This window comes from Nannobrachium achirus, assembly GCF_963921795.1.
Source record: "Nannobrachium achirus genome assembly, chromosome: 1".
In the NCBI taxonomy this organism is placed as follows: Eukaryota; Metazoa; Chordata; class Actinopteri; order Myctophiformes; family Myctophidae; genus Nannobrachium; species Nannobrachium achirus.
The window spans coordinates 29,218,680-29,232,450 of NC_137810.1; the positions used below are offsets into that span (position 1 = coordinate 29,218,680).

The 13,771-nt window shown below is 45.6% G+C and overlaps 1 protein-coding gene across 2 annotated transcripts in view; it reads left to right on the forward strand.

Moving 5' to 3' along the window:
- nek7 (NIMA-related kinase 7) overlaps positions 1-13,771 on the forward strand; it is a 93,733-nt gene that overhangs the window by 45,286 nt on the left and 34,676 nt on the right. For both annotated transcript variants that reach the window (XM_080725976.1, XM_080725977.1), the window contains 2 exons: positions 830-892; positions 8,398-8,508. In XM_080725976.1, coding sequence (XP_080582102.1) covers positions 830-892; positions 8,398-8,508 — 174 coding nt within the window. The remainder of the gene's footprint in view (positions 1-829; positions 893-8,397; positions 8,509-13,771) is intronic.

Below are 13,771 nucleotides of genomic sequence, written 5' to 3' on the forward strand. Positions count from 1 at the left end.
AGAGAGGCATGCAGGAATGTTGCAGTGCACTGCTGTAGGCTGGTTAGCATTCCACACACACCAGAACCCCCCCCCCTCCCCCCCATCACACTGATACACTCTAATATGCACATATGCTAAAATTCAACAGTAACACAACCATAAACACACATACTGTACACAGGCACCAGCGCACAGTCACGTATTCTGTTTGGTTGTGCTCTACCGTGTCACTGTCATTGGCTGCTGCTTCGTTACTGTTAACGGTCCATCTGATGGAGAGCAGCCAGTGCCAACTACAACCCCCCCCACCACCACACACACACACACACACACACTCTCCACAAAACACACACACACACACACCACACACACACACACACACACACACACACACACACACACACACACACACACACACACACACACACATACACATACTGTATGTACTTGTAATGTGTGATAGATCCAGCTGCTATATGCTACAGTATGTCATATGCTCAATCCTTCTGTCTATATTCAGGACACACACACACACACACACCACAAGGAGTGTGTAGCACTCAGTAAAACATCACCCAGTGACTGTGACGCCACACTCGTACAGTGCATAGCAGTCTCAAAAGCCATGTTCTCTCTTTTCTCCCCATGTTTAGTGTTTTTGTTTCTCTTCTCCATCTCCATCCCTTGAATTTGCCATAACAGCTCTCTCTCTGTGTCTCCCCGTTTGTCTTTCCGTCTCTCTCTCATATCTCTCTCTCTCTCTCTCTCTCTCTCTCTCTCTCTCTCTCTCTCTCTCTCTCTCTCTCTCTCTCTCTCACACTCTCTCTTCCTTTTGATCTCTTGATAGATATTCGACTTGATGGATGCCAAAGCTCGGCAAGATTGCATCAAAGAGATAGATCTCCTTAAGGTAAAGGACCAGGGGAGTGGAGACGGCATCATGCGCTGTGCTCTGTTCTCTTAAGGTGCCTCAGCTGAGACCTTCCACCACAGGAAAACAATTGATCTGCGCCAGACGGATCTGATCTGTGTGTGTGTGTTCAGTGTGTACGGATTGTCTCCTCGTGTGTGTGTGTGTGTGTGTGTGTGTGTGTGTGTGTGTGTGTGTGTGTGTGTGTGTGTGTGTGTGTGTGTGTGTGTGTGTGTGTGTGTGTGTGTGTGTGTGTGTGTGTGTGTGTGTGTGTGTGTGTGTGTGTGTGTGTGTGTGTGTGTGTGTGTGTGTGTGTGTGTGTGTGTGTGTGCGTGCGCGCGCTTGTGTGTGCGTGTGTGTACACGTGCAAGAGTGAGTGTACCTTTGTGTTTTTATGTGTTTGAGCATCTGTGCATTTGCGTTTGTGTACCTGCTTGTGTGTGCGCGCGCACGTGTGTGTGTGTGTGTGCAACATCACTAGCTCCAGTGTGTCGTACCTCCAGGCTCACATTGACTCTTTTTTTAATGCTCAAACTATTGTTATTTTTCATCTCTCTATAATGTTTCAAAGGGGGGCCAACAGTGCATCAGCATGAAAATTTAGTAGTCTCCCTCATGTGCCTTTTGATGTTCTATCTCGCTCTTTCCCTCCCTTCTGTTTTTCCACCCTTCTTCTTTTCTGTGTCTTTTTTTTCCCCTGTTTCTTTTTTTTTTTTTGTTTCTAAATGAAGCGTTTTGGTTTATCAAACCACGTGCGACGTGAGTCATTTGTGCGGCTCTCAAACGCTAATGAACAAACTAATGACAGCCTCAATTATTCCTGCTGTCTGCAAGATCCCACACCAGTGTCACACTGCCATGTTTGAGTGTGTGCATGTGTATATACTGTATATATACAGTATATGCATGTGCACATACTCCTGGTTCACATACCTGTATCCTTGCTGTCGGCAGATCTTTTATATTTTTCATAAATCAATGAATTTGGAATTTTATGCTTCGGCTTAGGGCAGTGTCCCGCAAAAGTAGTGAAAATAGCTGATTGACAAGTTTGTAGATCAGCTATTTTCGATGAAAAATATAAATACAAAATAAATAAAAACTATTTGGGGAAATGTTAAAAACAATCCACACGCCCAAAATAGGCCATCAGGTTGGCCAAGTCTAACATTGAGTTTAATAAATAACCCCCCCCTCTCCCCCCAAAAAAAAATAAAATAAAAATAATACACACTCTATGAAACCTTGAATTCACAGAGATTTCTTTTTGTTTTTGCATTCCTACGCCAATAATTTGATAAGGTTGCCAGATTTCGGTAGGAGACTCCTACTGAAGAGACTCAAATTATTGGCTTCGGAAAGCTACAAAACCAAAATAAATCTCCATGAATTCAAGGCTTACATTAGGGTGTGTAATTGATAGAAAATAAGAGCTTGTAACTGCATTGGAACACAGTTTTTTTCCCCATTTCCTGAGAAGGAAACGGTTTTGGACACACTGTAAGAGTTTTCCACCCGACAGTGACAATACTTGTATCTATGTATCATTTATACACACCTTCCCTGTGTATGTGAGCTGGAGGCGTTTTGCACACATACTGTATAGATCTCGTTTTCTCTCAAGTTCTCTTTCACCACTACACCACAACCAATTAGTTGTTGCTACTATGACACTTCATTGAAACTCCTACGGCTGATGGGGGGAGGCGAGGTGGGTTGCAGGAATACACCCTGCATGTGAAGAGCTATACTATAACAACACAGGGACCAACAACAGCGTTGATTCATGTGAATCTGGGATTTCACGCGGCCAGTCAATGGCGGCAGTCATCCATGACATATATGACATCTTTCTCCATATTTGGGCAAGGTTCCACCCGATCCGACCGCCATTCACTTCCTTAAAGACAGCTTCACTCTGAAAGGATGCCTTTTTGTTTGCCACGTTCTGAGTGGCAAATACAATGATCATTGTGTGACAGCATACGCAAAGAGCTGTTGGCAGGACTCTTACCAACGGTCAGAAGTTAGGTGCCACCTGAAGGCTCACTCACTCGTTATCTTACTGTCACTTAATGACATGAACCCTAGGGTTTCTATTTTGGGCCTGTCATAATGGGCGAACATTCTCAAAAAAATAACAGTTCTAGAAGATCGGCTATTTTCAGCAAAGGGATTTGGCGTAGAGGGAAAAAAGGATGGGGCCGAGCACCGAACCCTGGGAGACCCCAGTCAACGAGGTATAAGTGGTTAAAACCATGTCATGTATGTGGCTTTCTGTTGCACGCTCTCCCTCACTCCCTCCCACTCCTTCCCTCATACCACCTTTCACTTTTCCGTGTGTCTCGTTCCTACTGCTCCCTCCTCTGCCTGTTCTTATCTCCCCCTGTTGCCATGTCATTCCATCGGCGCGCTCTCTCTGTCTCCCTCCCTCTTGCCCTGTCTCCCCCAGAGCATTTTGTGCCTCCCTTTTTGTCTTTTAAGCAATGTCTTCTGGCTGAATGCTAGCGAAATGTTGGTGGTTATTCGGCGGTCCCGCCCCGCCTCGGCCAGCCTTAAAAAACAAAGGGCTGAGTGTGAAAGAGACAGTCCCTCTGCCTCATCCCCCACTAGACAGGCCAACAGGAGACACAGCCAAATCAGAATAATGAGAGGCACGCTGGCATGGCCCGACTGGCATGACACATATACGCAGGCACGCACTCACACTCGCGCGCTCACACACACACACTCGCGCTCTCACACACACACACACACACACACACACACACACACACACACACACACACACACACACACACACACACACACACACACACACACACACACACACACACACACACACAGCCCAGCCCTTCAACAGTCTGCCTATTTGTTTATTTGTCTGTCTGTCTACGTCTCAGACTCAGTCTGCCCATTCGTCTGTGCTCGACTGTTCTGGCACGATGATTTCTTAGCGAGAGAAGCCCACTTCTTCCATTCCATCCCTTTTTGTGTGAATCCACAATGAGAGAAATGCTGGCACAGAAATAGCCTATTTATTCTGTGCTAATCTGAAGCATGCAAAATCTTTGGAATCCCCTAACTGTTCATCCCCTCTTACCGTTTGTGATCGCTATCAGGCCAGCCTTGTACTCCGGAAGCTAATGATTCCCTCTAATCACTGTTGAGATGCTCTGTGTGTGTGTGTGTGTGTGTGGGTGTGGGTGTGTGTGGGTGGGTGGGCACGCACATGCACTATGCACGCACATGCGCCTGGGCTCTGCTTGAGATTAGATTACACCAGTGGTTTTCTGACAAGATAGAGAACTGGCACAACCCAACCTCATTTAACCAGACTGGCATCTCTCTCTCTCTCTCTCTCTCTCACTCACTCACTCACACACACACACACACACACACACACACACACACACACACACACACACACACACACACACACACACACACACACACACACACACACACACACACACACACACACACACACACACACACACACACACACACACACCATTTAAAATAAAATTAAGATTGATAAAAAAGGTGAAGTTCACGCTAAAGCTTGACCAAAGTTTCCTACGGCCGCATTTTTCCTTGCACAAAATGAGGCCGTACTTTAATCTTGATCATATGCACACAGTTCAGTCGCACATGTATCATGCATTAATTTGGCACCACTTTATTTAAATTTAACGAAATAAAGCTGTCTTGCGGTCTCTGCCGGCCAAAGGCGTGGCCGAGACTGCTTTGTCCGTGTGTCTGTCCATGTGTCCATCTGTGAACCGCTAATCTCCGCCACCGATCGCTGTGAAACTGAACGCACACACTCCCTGGATGCCAGAGCAGAACCTCTGCCCCAGATGTTACACATCGGCCTGCTATAGCGCCACCAGGAGGCCGATTTTAGCAAAACAAATATTTTGCTATTACTCCTACAGATTTTGTTCAAACATCATGCAAATCTGTACACATTCACTCATGTGATCAAGACACCTTCACTCACATTCCCACTAGGCCAAGGAAGAAATGCCACCCTAAACTTTTTAAATCTGCCTCATGTTGGCACTATAAAAGGCTGATTTGCGTTTTTCTTTTTTTACCTATAACTGGACCGATCGGCGTGAAACTTTGCATGCACACTACCTAGTGACACCATCTCCTTGGCTCCTCGTTCTGTCCTGCACTTTTTGCAAGCAGATATGGACAGCGTTTTGTTGAAGCAGCACAAAAATGTATCAAGGCGCCCACCTCAAAATTCTCTATGCAGGAAAAACCTTGAATGAGGCTGGGCAATAGTGACAATAACTTCTAGGAGTGTAGTCATGATAGCTGCAGGGCTTTATCCTGTAAAATATGATGTAATAATTACGTATATTAACATTGCTGTAAATGCTATGAAATTGTGAGAGTGTAGCTGTGGTTATACTTCCATTTACAACTTTAGTGATGGGAACTCGTCTGTGTCTGCATTTGGATGTCCACTACTGACTCTTCAGTGTGACGTACTTGTTTAGATCTGTCACTGTTATGTTTCCACAATAGACACAAAAAGAAATGTTATCCAGTAATCGAAATACAACCAAAACTGTGATTAGATTTTCTCGTTTTCTATGAAAAAAACAACAACCAAGGCATTCTTGAATTCACCTCACACCGGTGTGTCTAATACGTATAATGTTACGTTACGTTTAATGTACACTAAACATATAGCACACAGTAGGGATGGGACGATATGAAAATTTCATATCACGATTATTGTGACAAAAGAAATCGCGATTTACGATATTATCACGATAATCAAAATCCATTATCCTGGGGCGGAACATTTGCCAAAAAATAGCAGATCTACAAGCTCACAGCACGTTGCAACGCGACTGTATCAAGTACGTTTATTATAAGTACTTTTACCAATTATAGAGGGTTTAAATGCCCGGCAAATAAAAGGTAAATCATTCCCAGTGCATGATGGAGGCTAATATGACGATAAATGAAATCTCCACGATAGTGTTTTTTATCACGATAAACGATAATATCGCTTATCGTCCCATCCCCAGCACACAGGTTGGAAGAAATCCTGTGCATGAATCATAGCAATGATTGAAGGTATTAATGAAATGGACTGTGACACACGGACACGATATGCTGCCATTCTGCAGCCATCATTTGCGTGCGACATCTTGCGTGACTGTGAACGTCACCCATACTTCCCCCTGGATTGCGGGCCTGGGTTCTAGCGCTGGAAAAAGGGGGCAGAAAAAAAGAGAGGGGGGGGGGGGGGAAGACTTGTCATTCTGGCTCTGCTCCCTCGTGCGATGCCACACAGAACTGCCACCCTGAGCCAAAAATACATCTGGCACGAGAGGCGCGCGCGGGGGGGGTACAGAAGGAGTGGAGAGTGTACTGTAGCGCGCACTATACCACACACTCCTCTCCTCTCAGCATCATCCAGAGCATGAACATTTCTTTAATCATAGCAGAGAATGAGGAAGAGGCGTGTCGCAATGCATGCTCGACCCCCCCCAACACACACACACAAAACACGTCTGTTCGCATAATGACCCCCCCTCACCCCCACTCCACGCCATGCCGCACATCTCCATCTCTCCATCTCTATCCTTTGCTGGTATCTCTCTCTCTCTCTCTCTCTCTCTCTCTCTCTCTCTCTCTCACGCTCTCGCTCCAGCTCACTTTCCCTCTCTCTATCTCTTGCCTTTTGCTCTCTTTTTTTCAATCTGTTGTCATTCTCCGCTTCTCCGTCACGTCACCCCCCCCCTTCATTCTCCTCTCACTTCTTTCCATGTCTGTGTCACTGTGTCACTGTGTTTGTTCCCTTGTACCCCCCCCCAACATCTCGTCCTCCTGCTCCAGATGGATTGAGGCTTTTTGTTTACTTCATGGAATGCGGTTCCTGCCTTATTGACCAACCAACAGGAAGAAATCTCACCCAGAGATGAGCCCGGGACGCTTGTTTTTCCTCCTGCCAGCCGTGTCAGCCTGTCAGATGTGTGTGTGTGTGTGTGTATGTGTGTGTGTGTGTTTGTACATGTGCTCATGTGTCAGACATGGGCTGTTGTCATCACAGACGGAGAGGCTGTTGTGACATGTCGCCTGGCTTTGTCACAGTCGTGGACAAAACCGTCTCATTAGGGACCTTGCTTTTACTATCAAACATGGGATGTGGCTATTTTGCTTTGTTGGGTTGTGTTTTGTTTTAATTGGCGTAGCCGGTGAAAATAAATCAGTGTAAAATGTCGGCTGGTGCCTTCGAACAACCAAGTACGTGACATAAATTCGGGGCTGCTGGAATCCAATTCTGATATGAGGTGCTTTAATGGACCTGTGCAGAAGTTGTCATTATTTGGAAAATGTCACGGTGAAGCTTTGTGTGAATAAGCAGGGGTGACGCCACGCAGGTAAACATTGGACAGGTGCACAAACGGATTTAACCTTCGAGAACAAGATGGAATTCTGGTCAAATGATAACATAACTATTTTAATAATACTTTTAGTTAACCTTCACTCGCTGAACGTTTGAAAAGAATCTCTAGGGACATACAGTACATGGGTTTGTTCCAAAGCACACTGATGTGACATAGGCTTATGCTATTTCCACCGCTGAACTAAATGAGGCTGTCTAAATGCCAAGCCCAGGCTACGTCTCTGGTGTGCCATTACACACGCACGCACGCACGCACGCGCGCGTACACACTAGGGATGGGACGATATGAAACTTTCAAATCACGATTATTGTGACAAAAGAAATCGCGATTTACGATATTATCACGATAATCAAAATCCATTATCCTGGGGAGGAACATTTGCCAAAAAATAGCAGATCTACAAGCTCACAACGCGTCACAACGTGACACGTTGTGAGCTTGTAGATCGGCAAAAACATTTGATAGAGTGAAAAAAATACTCTATCGAGTATGTACATTATAAGTACCTTTTACCAATTATAGAGTGCTACCGGATATGCAGCTCGGCAAATAAAAGGTGAATTGATCCCAGTGCATGACGGAGAACGATATCACGATAAATTAAATCTCCACGATACGATTATTGAGTGTTTTTTTATCACGATAAACGATATATTGTGTATCGTCTCATCCCTAACACACACACGCACACACACACACACACACACACACACACACACACACACACACACACACACACACACACACACACACACACAGAGCAGTAGTACATTATAGTGTACCAAGACGTCCTATACAGCCTCTCCAGTTTCTTTGAGGGTTCATAATGTCTTCTAGCTGTGGCATTGTTGACCCTGGCTGTAAATTTTGGAGGGTTATTCTTTGAGCCTTAAGGGTCCACCTTTTACACTTGGGGTTAAACTAACACTCCAGATGTTACTGTTGTGTGTAGGGATCCTTCTCAATATTTAAACAGTCACTGACACCTCTCCTCTCTCTCTTTATCTCTCCCCTTCTCTGTCTGTCTCTGTCCATTTCTCTTTTTCCCCCACCTCTCAACAGCAACTGAACCACCCCAATGTGATAAAGTACCATGCATCTTTTATTGAGGAGAATGAGCTCAACATAGTACTGGAGCTAGCTGATGCAGGGGACCTCTCACGCATGATCAAGGTAAGAGAGTTGCCTTTACACAGTGGTTCCAAGCAACCCTTCTACACACAATCCCACACACACTGAAATGACCTGCTGGAGGAACTGGTGACATGTTGAACTAACACAACCGAAGCAGAAGAGCCAAACTATTTAAATATGTGACATATCGGCCAAACCAAGTTATACCAAGCCCCCAGAACCACCGTATTGAAGCAGCCTTAGCCTAGTGGTCAAACCTGTGAGTGCATTACTGCGCGTGCGTATGCTAACTGCTGAAGCTACTGTTTACCCCACAGATATAAAAGCTAGATACCTCCTCTGCCGCTGCAGTTCATTGGCGCGACTGGTCTAACAGGACTGGCGGAACTGTGGAACGTTGTGGATTCGTGGAAGGCACTCTGCCCCCTGCAGTGGGAAAGAGGGAGTCCAGCGCCAGTCCTACATCTGATTGGCCTACCGAGCATCCCATTCTGTCACGCCCAAGGAAGCGTCCTTCAGAATTCAGGAAGCTTGCCAGTCCTCTTTGACCAACGCCCCCTGTCGGAGGAGGCGTCTTCTACATTTATATGTCTATGGTTTACCCTAGTGCTCAGTGCCTCGACCAATCAAAAATTTGGCCTATAGACGCAGGCCAACCGATCAGCATGCAATGTGCAGTTACTTCCGTCAGTCTTCCGGGTGCTTCAAACGCCACTGAGCAACTTGCATTGAAATGAATAGCTGGGGGCAGGGCTGTCCGTCCTCTATTTTATATTTCCACAACTTTCCAACATCCCATCGCGCATTGCGCAGAAGGTGTGCGGCAGCTTCCGGCGCCGCTGCCGAGTCTGATCTACAAGCTCACAACGGTTGCATTTCCGACACAACGTGAGCTTGTATGTCTGCTGTTCTCCGGAAGTGTCCCACAGATAATGCTACAGTTAATTCTCGCGGAAACAGGTGGATAACTCTATGAGTTATACTCTATGAGTTAGACTCTGTTGCACTTCATTGTCGCGCACCAAACCCGGTAGATTTATAGTGCGACACGTGAGCTTATAGATCGATTGCGCGGCACAACGATAAACCAATAACTCTGGTGAGTCAGTTTTGTAATCCTGTTAATGCTCTACACTGTCAGTCACTGTTTTTTAGTCTTTTTATTTTTTAGAAAGACGATCACAAAACACGGTTAAAAAATAGCTGGCATACCAGCTACTAGCCAAGGCTGTCCAGGCATTAAGGTAGAGTATATGCCACCCCACAACATTTCAGCAATGGGCATGGTTTTTCCCAGCACATAATAAATAGTGGGTATGTTGTTATGAAGGCATCTGACGGTCTACATATATCGTCGTTTTTGTAGGTTGACTATGCTTAGATGCCCATTTTAGATGTATTTTTTTATTATGTGTTTTTTATTGATGTCTCTAATGAAAGCTGCTGTAACACCTTAATTTCCCTTCTGGAATTAATAAATTACCTACCTACCTACATGTAGCTATGCAGGAATATTGCCAGGAGGCCACTTGCCTCTCAAGAAGCCTCCATTTGTACAGTCATCTGTTCCAAGGAATCTAAAGTGATACGGTGATGCAACAGGCTGCATTGCGAAAGACTCCTCAACTCGCTGAGCCTTGCTGTTTCTGGTGGTCGACCATGTCTGAACGCTTTGTAGCGAGGGAGGATTCTGCTTGTGAGGATGCTGTCACTGAGTTTGAAACTGAAGAAGCGAACACATGGTTGTTATAAAGTGGTAACGATTTCCTCTCCATCAACATCCCCTACCTCGGCCTGCTACACAACACTTCTGTCTCTGTGCATTTCTGTAAGTTGGACCAGCACCCCCCCCCTCCCCCCCAGGCTATTCACTGGCTGCCAGTATAGCAAATTAGCAGCGTGCATGTAAAAAGCCTGGTATCTCCCATGCATAAATGATGGCCTTGTGCGTTGTATCAGCAATGCTCGACAAGCCGTTCACAGTCATCCTCGGCAGCTCGACGTCCACACACTTCAACAACATGGCAAATTAGGAGAGGCGAGGATTAGTGGTACAAGAGATTCAAAGTGGCAGGCTTTTGCGCGTGTGCTCTCTCTCGCTTTCTCTCTCTCACACACACACACACACACACACACACACACTTGCATGCACACAAACATGGACAAACACAGTCACACACATGCAGTCACACACGTGCACTTTCACCGCGATACAACATGGCAGGCTTAAGAGGCATGATAACGAACCGCCGCGCCTCACCGCTATGAAGCCGTGCTGCAAGAGGATGCCGGGAATGTTCAGACTGTGTCAGCTCCTTATGGCTGTTGACAACGCACAAGCTCTTGCCCGCCCGCGTGCACACACAACGCAGTGGCTGCACGCAACTAGCTGCTCTGCACGGTGCGTCTCCTGTACAGTTCTAAATGATTTGTTTTTCTAATTAAGCGTTGGCAGTCCGTAGGTACGCGCCAGGGCTCAGCCCTCCCTCTCCTTCTAGGGCCACATTATGAAGTAAGTCGCTGTCATACAGTGAGCCATATGTAAAACTCAACACCACCTGATACATGAGTTTTAGCATTTCTTATTCTTTTTGATTGCACCGTCCTCCAATCTGCCCCCCTTCTCTATTTCGTATTCTCTCTCGCTATCTCTCTCTCTCTCTCTCTCTCTCTCTCTCTCTCTCTCTCTCTCTCTCTCTCTCTCTCTGACCATCTCAGAATTCATATCAAATCAAATGGAGCTTGATTTGCATGCACTTGCAGAATATTGCATGTGTAGTGTTTGCTGTTAAAGGCATGGAGGAGAGGTTGCTGCTGCTGCTGGTGGGTGTCTATGCCCCCCCCCCCCCCCCCATTGACATCAAACGGTCCTCTGATATGGAAATGTGAGGGCAAGGGGAAGAATAGCTCCTCACTGATGCTTTGTTTGGATGTGGGCCAAGGTCCCTCTCTCTGCTCTCTCTGTCTTTCTCAGTTTCACCCTCTCCGATTCTTCTATCTCTTTTTCTGTATTTCTCTTACACCCCATCTTTCTCCTTCTGAGATTCAAGACCCAGAGTTATTGAGTGGTCAACTTGGTACAACTGTGTGTACCAGTTATACCAACTGGCAAGCTTCTCAGTAGAATATGACATTATGACTATGTTTTCGCCCCTGTCCGTCCATTTGTGTGTGACGTGTGTGCGTGCGTCGGTCCATCCAGTTTGTTACCAGCTAATCTCCGGGGGCGTTGACCCGGTCGCTGCCAAACTGTGCACACACACTCCCTAGATGCCAATTCAGAACCTCTGCCCCACATTTTTCACATGGGCCTGTTCTAGCGCCACCAGGAGGCCAAATTTTGCTAAACGAAATTTTGTCCAAAAATCATGAAATTGGTAGACAGTATCTCTACAGTCATGTGATCGACATGGATTTGTCCGATTTTCCATATTCCATCCTGATTGGCTAAAAGTGGCTTCCAAAGTTTGCAGGATTGGTCAGTTTTGATTAAAATGCCTGAATCATGAACGCAGTTTGTGATTTTGGTGAAATTGGCCTGTTATAGCGCCACCAGCGGGTCAACTTTTGCATAACACATTTTTGGAACAAAATGCCTCAAATCATACCGTTAAGTTCATGTAATAACACTGCTTGTCTGCATTGTAGTACGATTACCATTTTACGTCAGTATCGTCAAAGAAAGCACTGCCTGCAATCTTGACATTTATTACTATTATAGCCATTGTTTTTTGGCTTGAAGCGAGCCCACAATTGTTTCGAAGGAACAATATTTTCTAGTTCTTGTTTGTTATCACACAATCTATGCCGGTTAAGCAAACCAAAATGTGTAAAACTGCAGTCACATTGAGGTGGCCGGGGCAGGTTTATTGCGACCATAGGGAGCAGTTAGTATCAAAACCTCCGCCTCATGTCAGTCAGTCAGTCAATCTGTCAGTCAGTCAGTCAGTCACGCCTCATGTCACACTCCATATATGGCCATTGATCAATATTAAGCCCATATCTGGGAATGCCCATATATGGACATATATTGTATCCATCTCATGTGGTCTATGACGTCAGACATCTATGTCAGTCACCTCCATCACGTCTGTTTGTCTGTGCGCCTCTGTCTGTCTCTGTGCGGTGCCACATTTGATTTCTGCCAGTCAAACAACCAAACCACTTCCACCACCCATCTGTCTGTGTCTGTTGCCATATTGTGCAAGTGAAACAACCAACCACGTCTGCATCCCATATGTGTGTGTCTCTCTGTGGGTGTGTCTCTGTGTGCATGCGTTGCCAGAATAGTTTAACTCATGTTTCTTAACTGTGACATATTAAGAAGCTCTGTTTCAGCGCAAGGGCGAGGTCGCTTCTCGCCCTTAGGTTGTCTTACTAGTATTCGATAAGAATGAATAGATTAATAAGAATATAGACCGGCTTGCTCCACAAGTTGGTAAAAAGAATATAGTTCGGTATCTGTAGAAATAGGACCACATAAGAAGCCAGACTGGACCCTAGTACACACCAAAATCCTCAAAAATGGACCCAAATACTGTAGGGTGATGTGTACACTCTCACTCACTTGGACTATACGAAGCCACTGATGTTACCTCGCGGTAATGCCTACATTTTGTGTTCCGTACTTTTCGTCTATGTCAGTGGTTCTCAACATTTTCAGGCCTTGACCCCCAAAATAATCATATTTGAACTGGGAACCCCCCACCCTGACGAGCACTTGGAATTGTAGGAGTTGGCATTACATTTCGTTTGACTCGATCTATTCCATTCTGAAAACAGCCGATCTACATGCTCACAACACCTTGCGTTACGAGGCGTTATGAGCATGTAGATCTGCTATTTTCACAAATTCTGCCTCTAATATTTGACCATTTGACCAATGTTTGACCAGAAGTTACTAAAAAGGTCTTAAAAGTCCTTAAATTGTCACTTTAGAAATGTACAGATACCATGTATACACTTTGTACTATGTTGGTCGGTTTACTGTTGAGTGAAAAAAAACAAAAAACATCTGGGAACCCCCGCAAATAATTTGGGGACCCACCTGGGGGTAGCGACCCACAGGTTGAGAACCACTGGTCTAGTATGTCTTGGTACACAGGGATGAGGCAGCGTTTCGTCAACTTCCTTGTTGTTGTCCTTGGTCCATCATCGATAGCTACAAGTAGCCTACACGCCCTGTCATCACTGGCTTCTCAGAGAGTGACCACAGTCCCCATGATTAACTCAGTCCTGCCCTCCCCTCACCCCCCACCATAAAGATGACTGGGGCTGTTGTGCCACTGAAAAGCTTCACCTA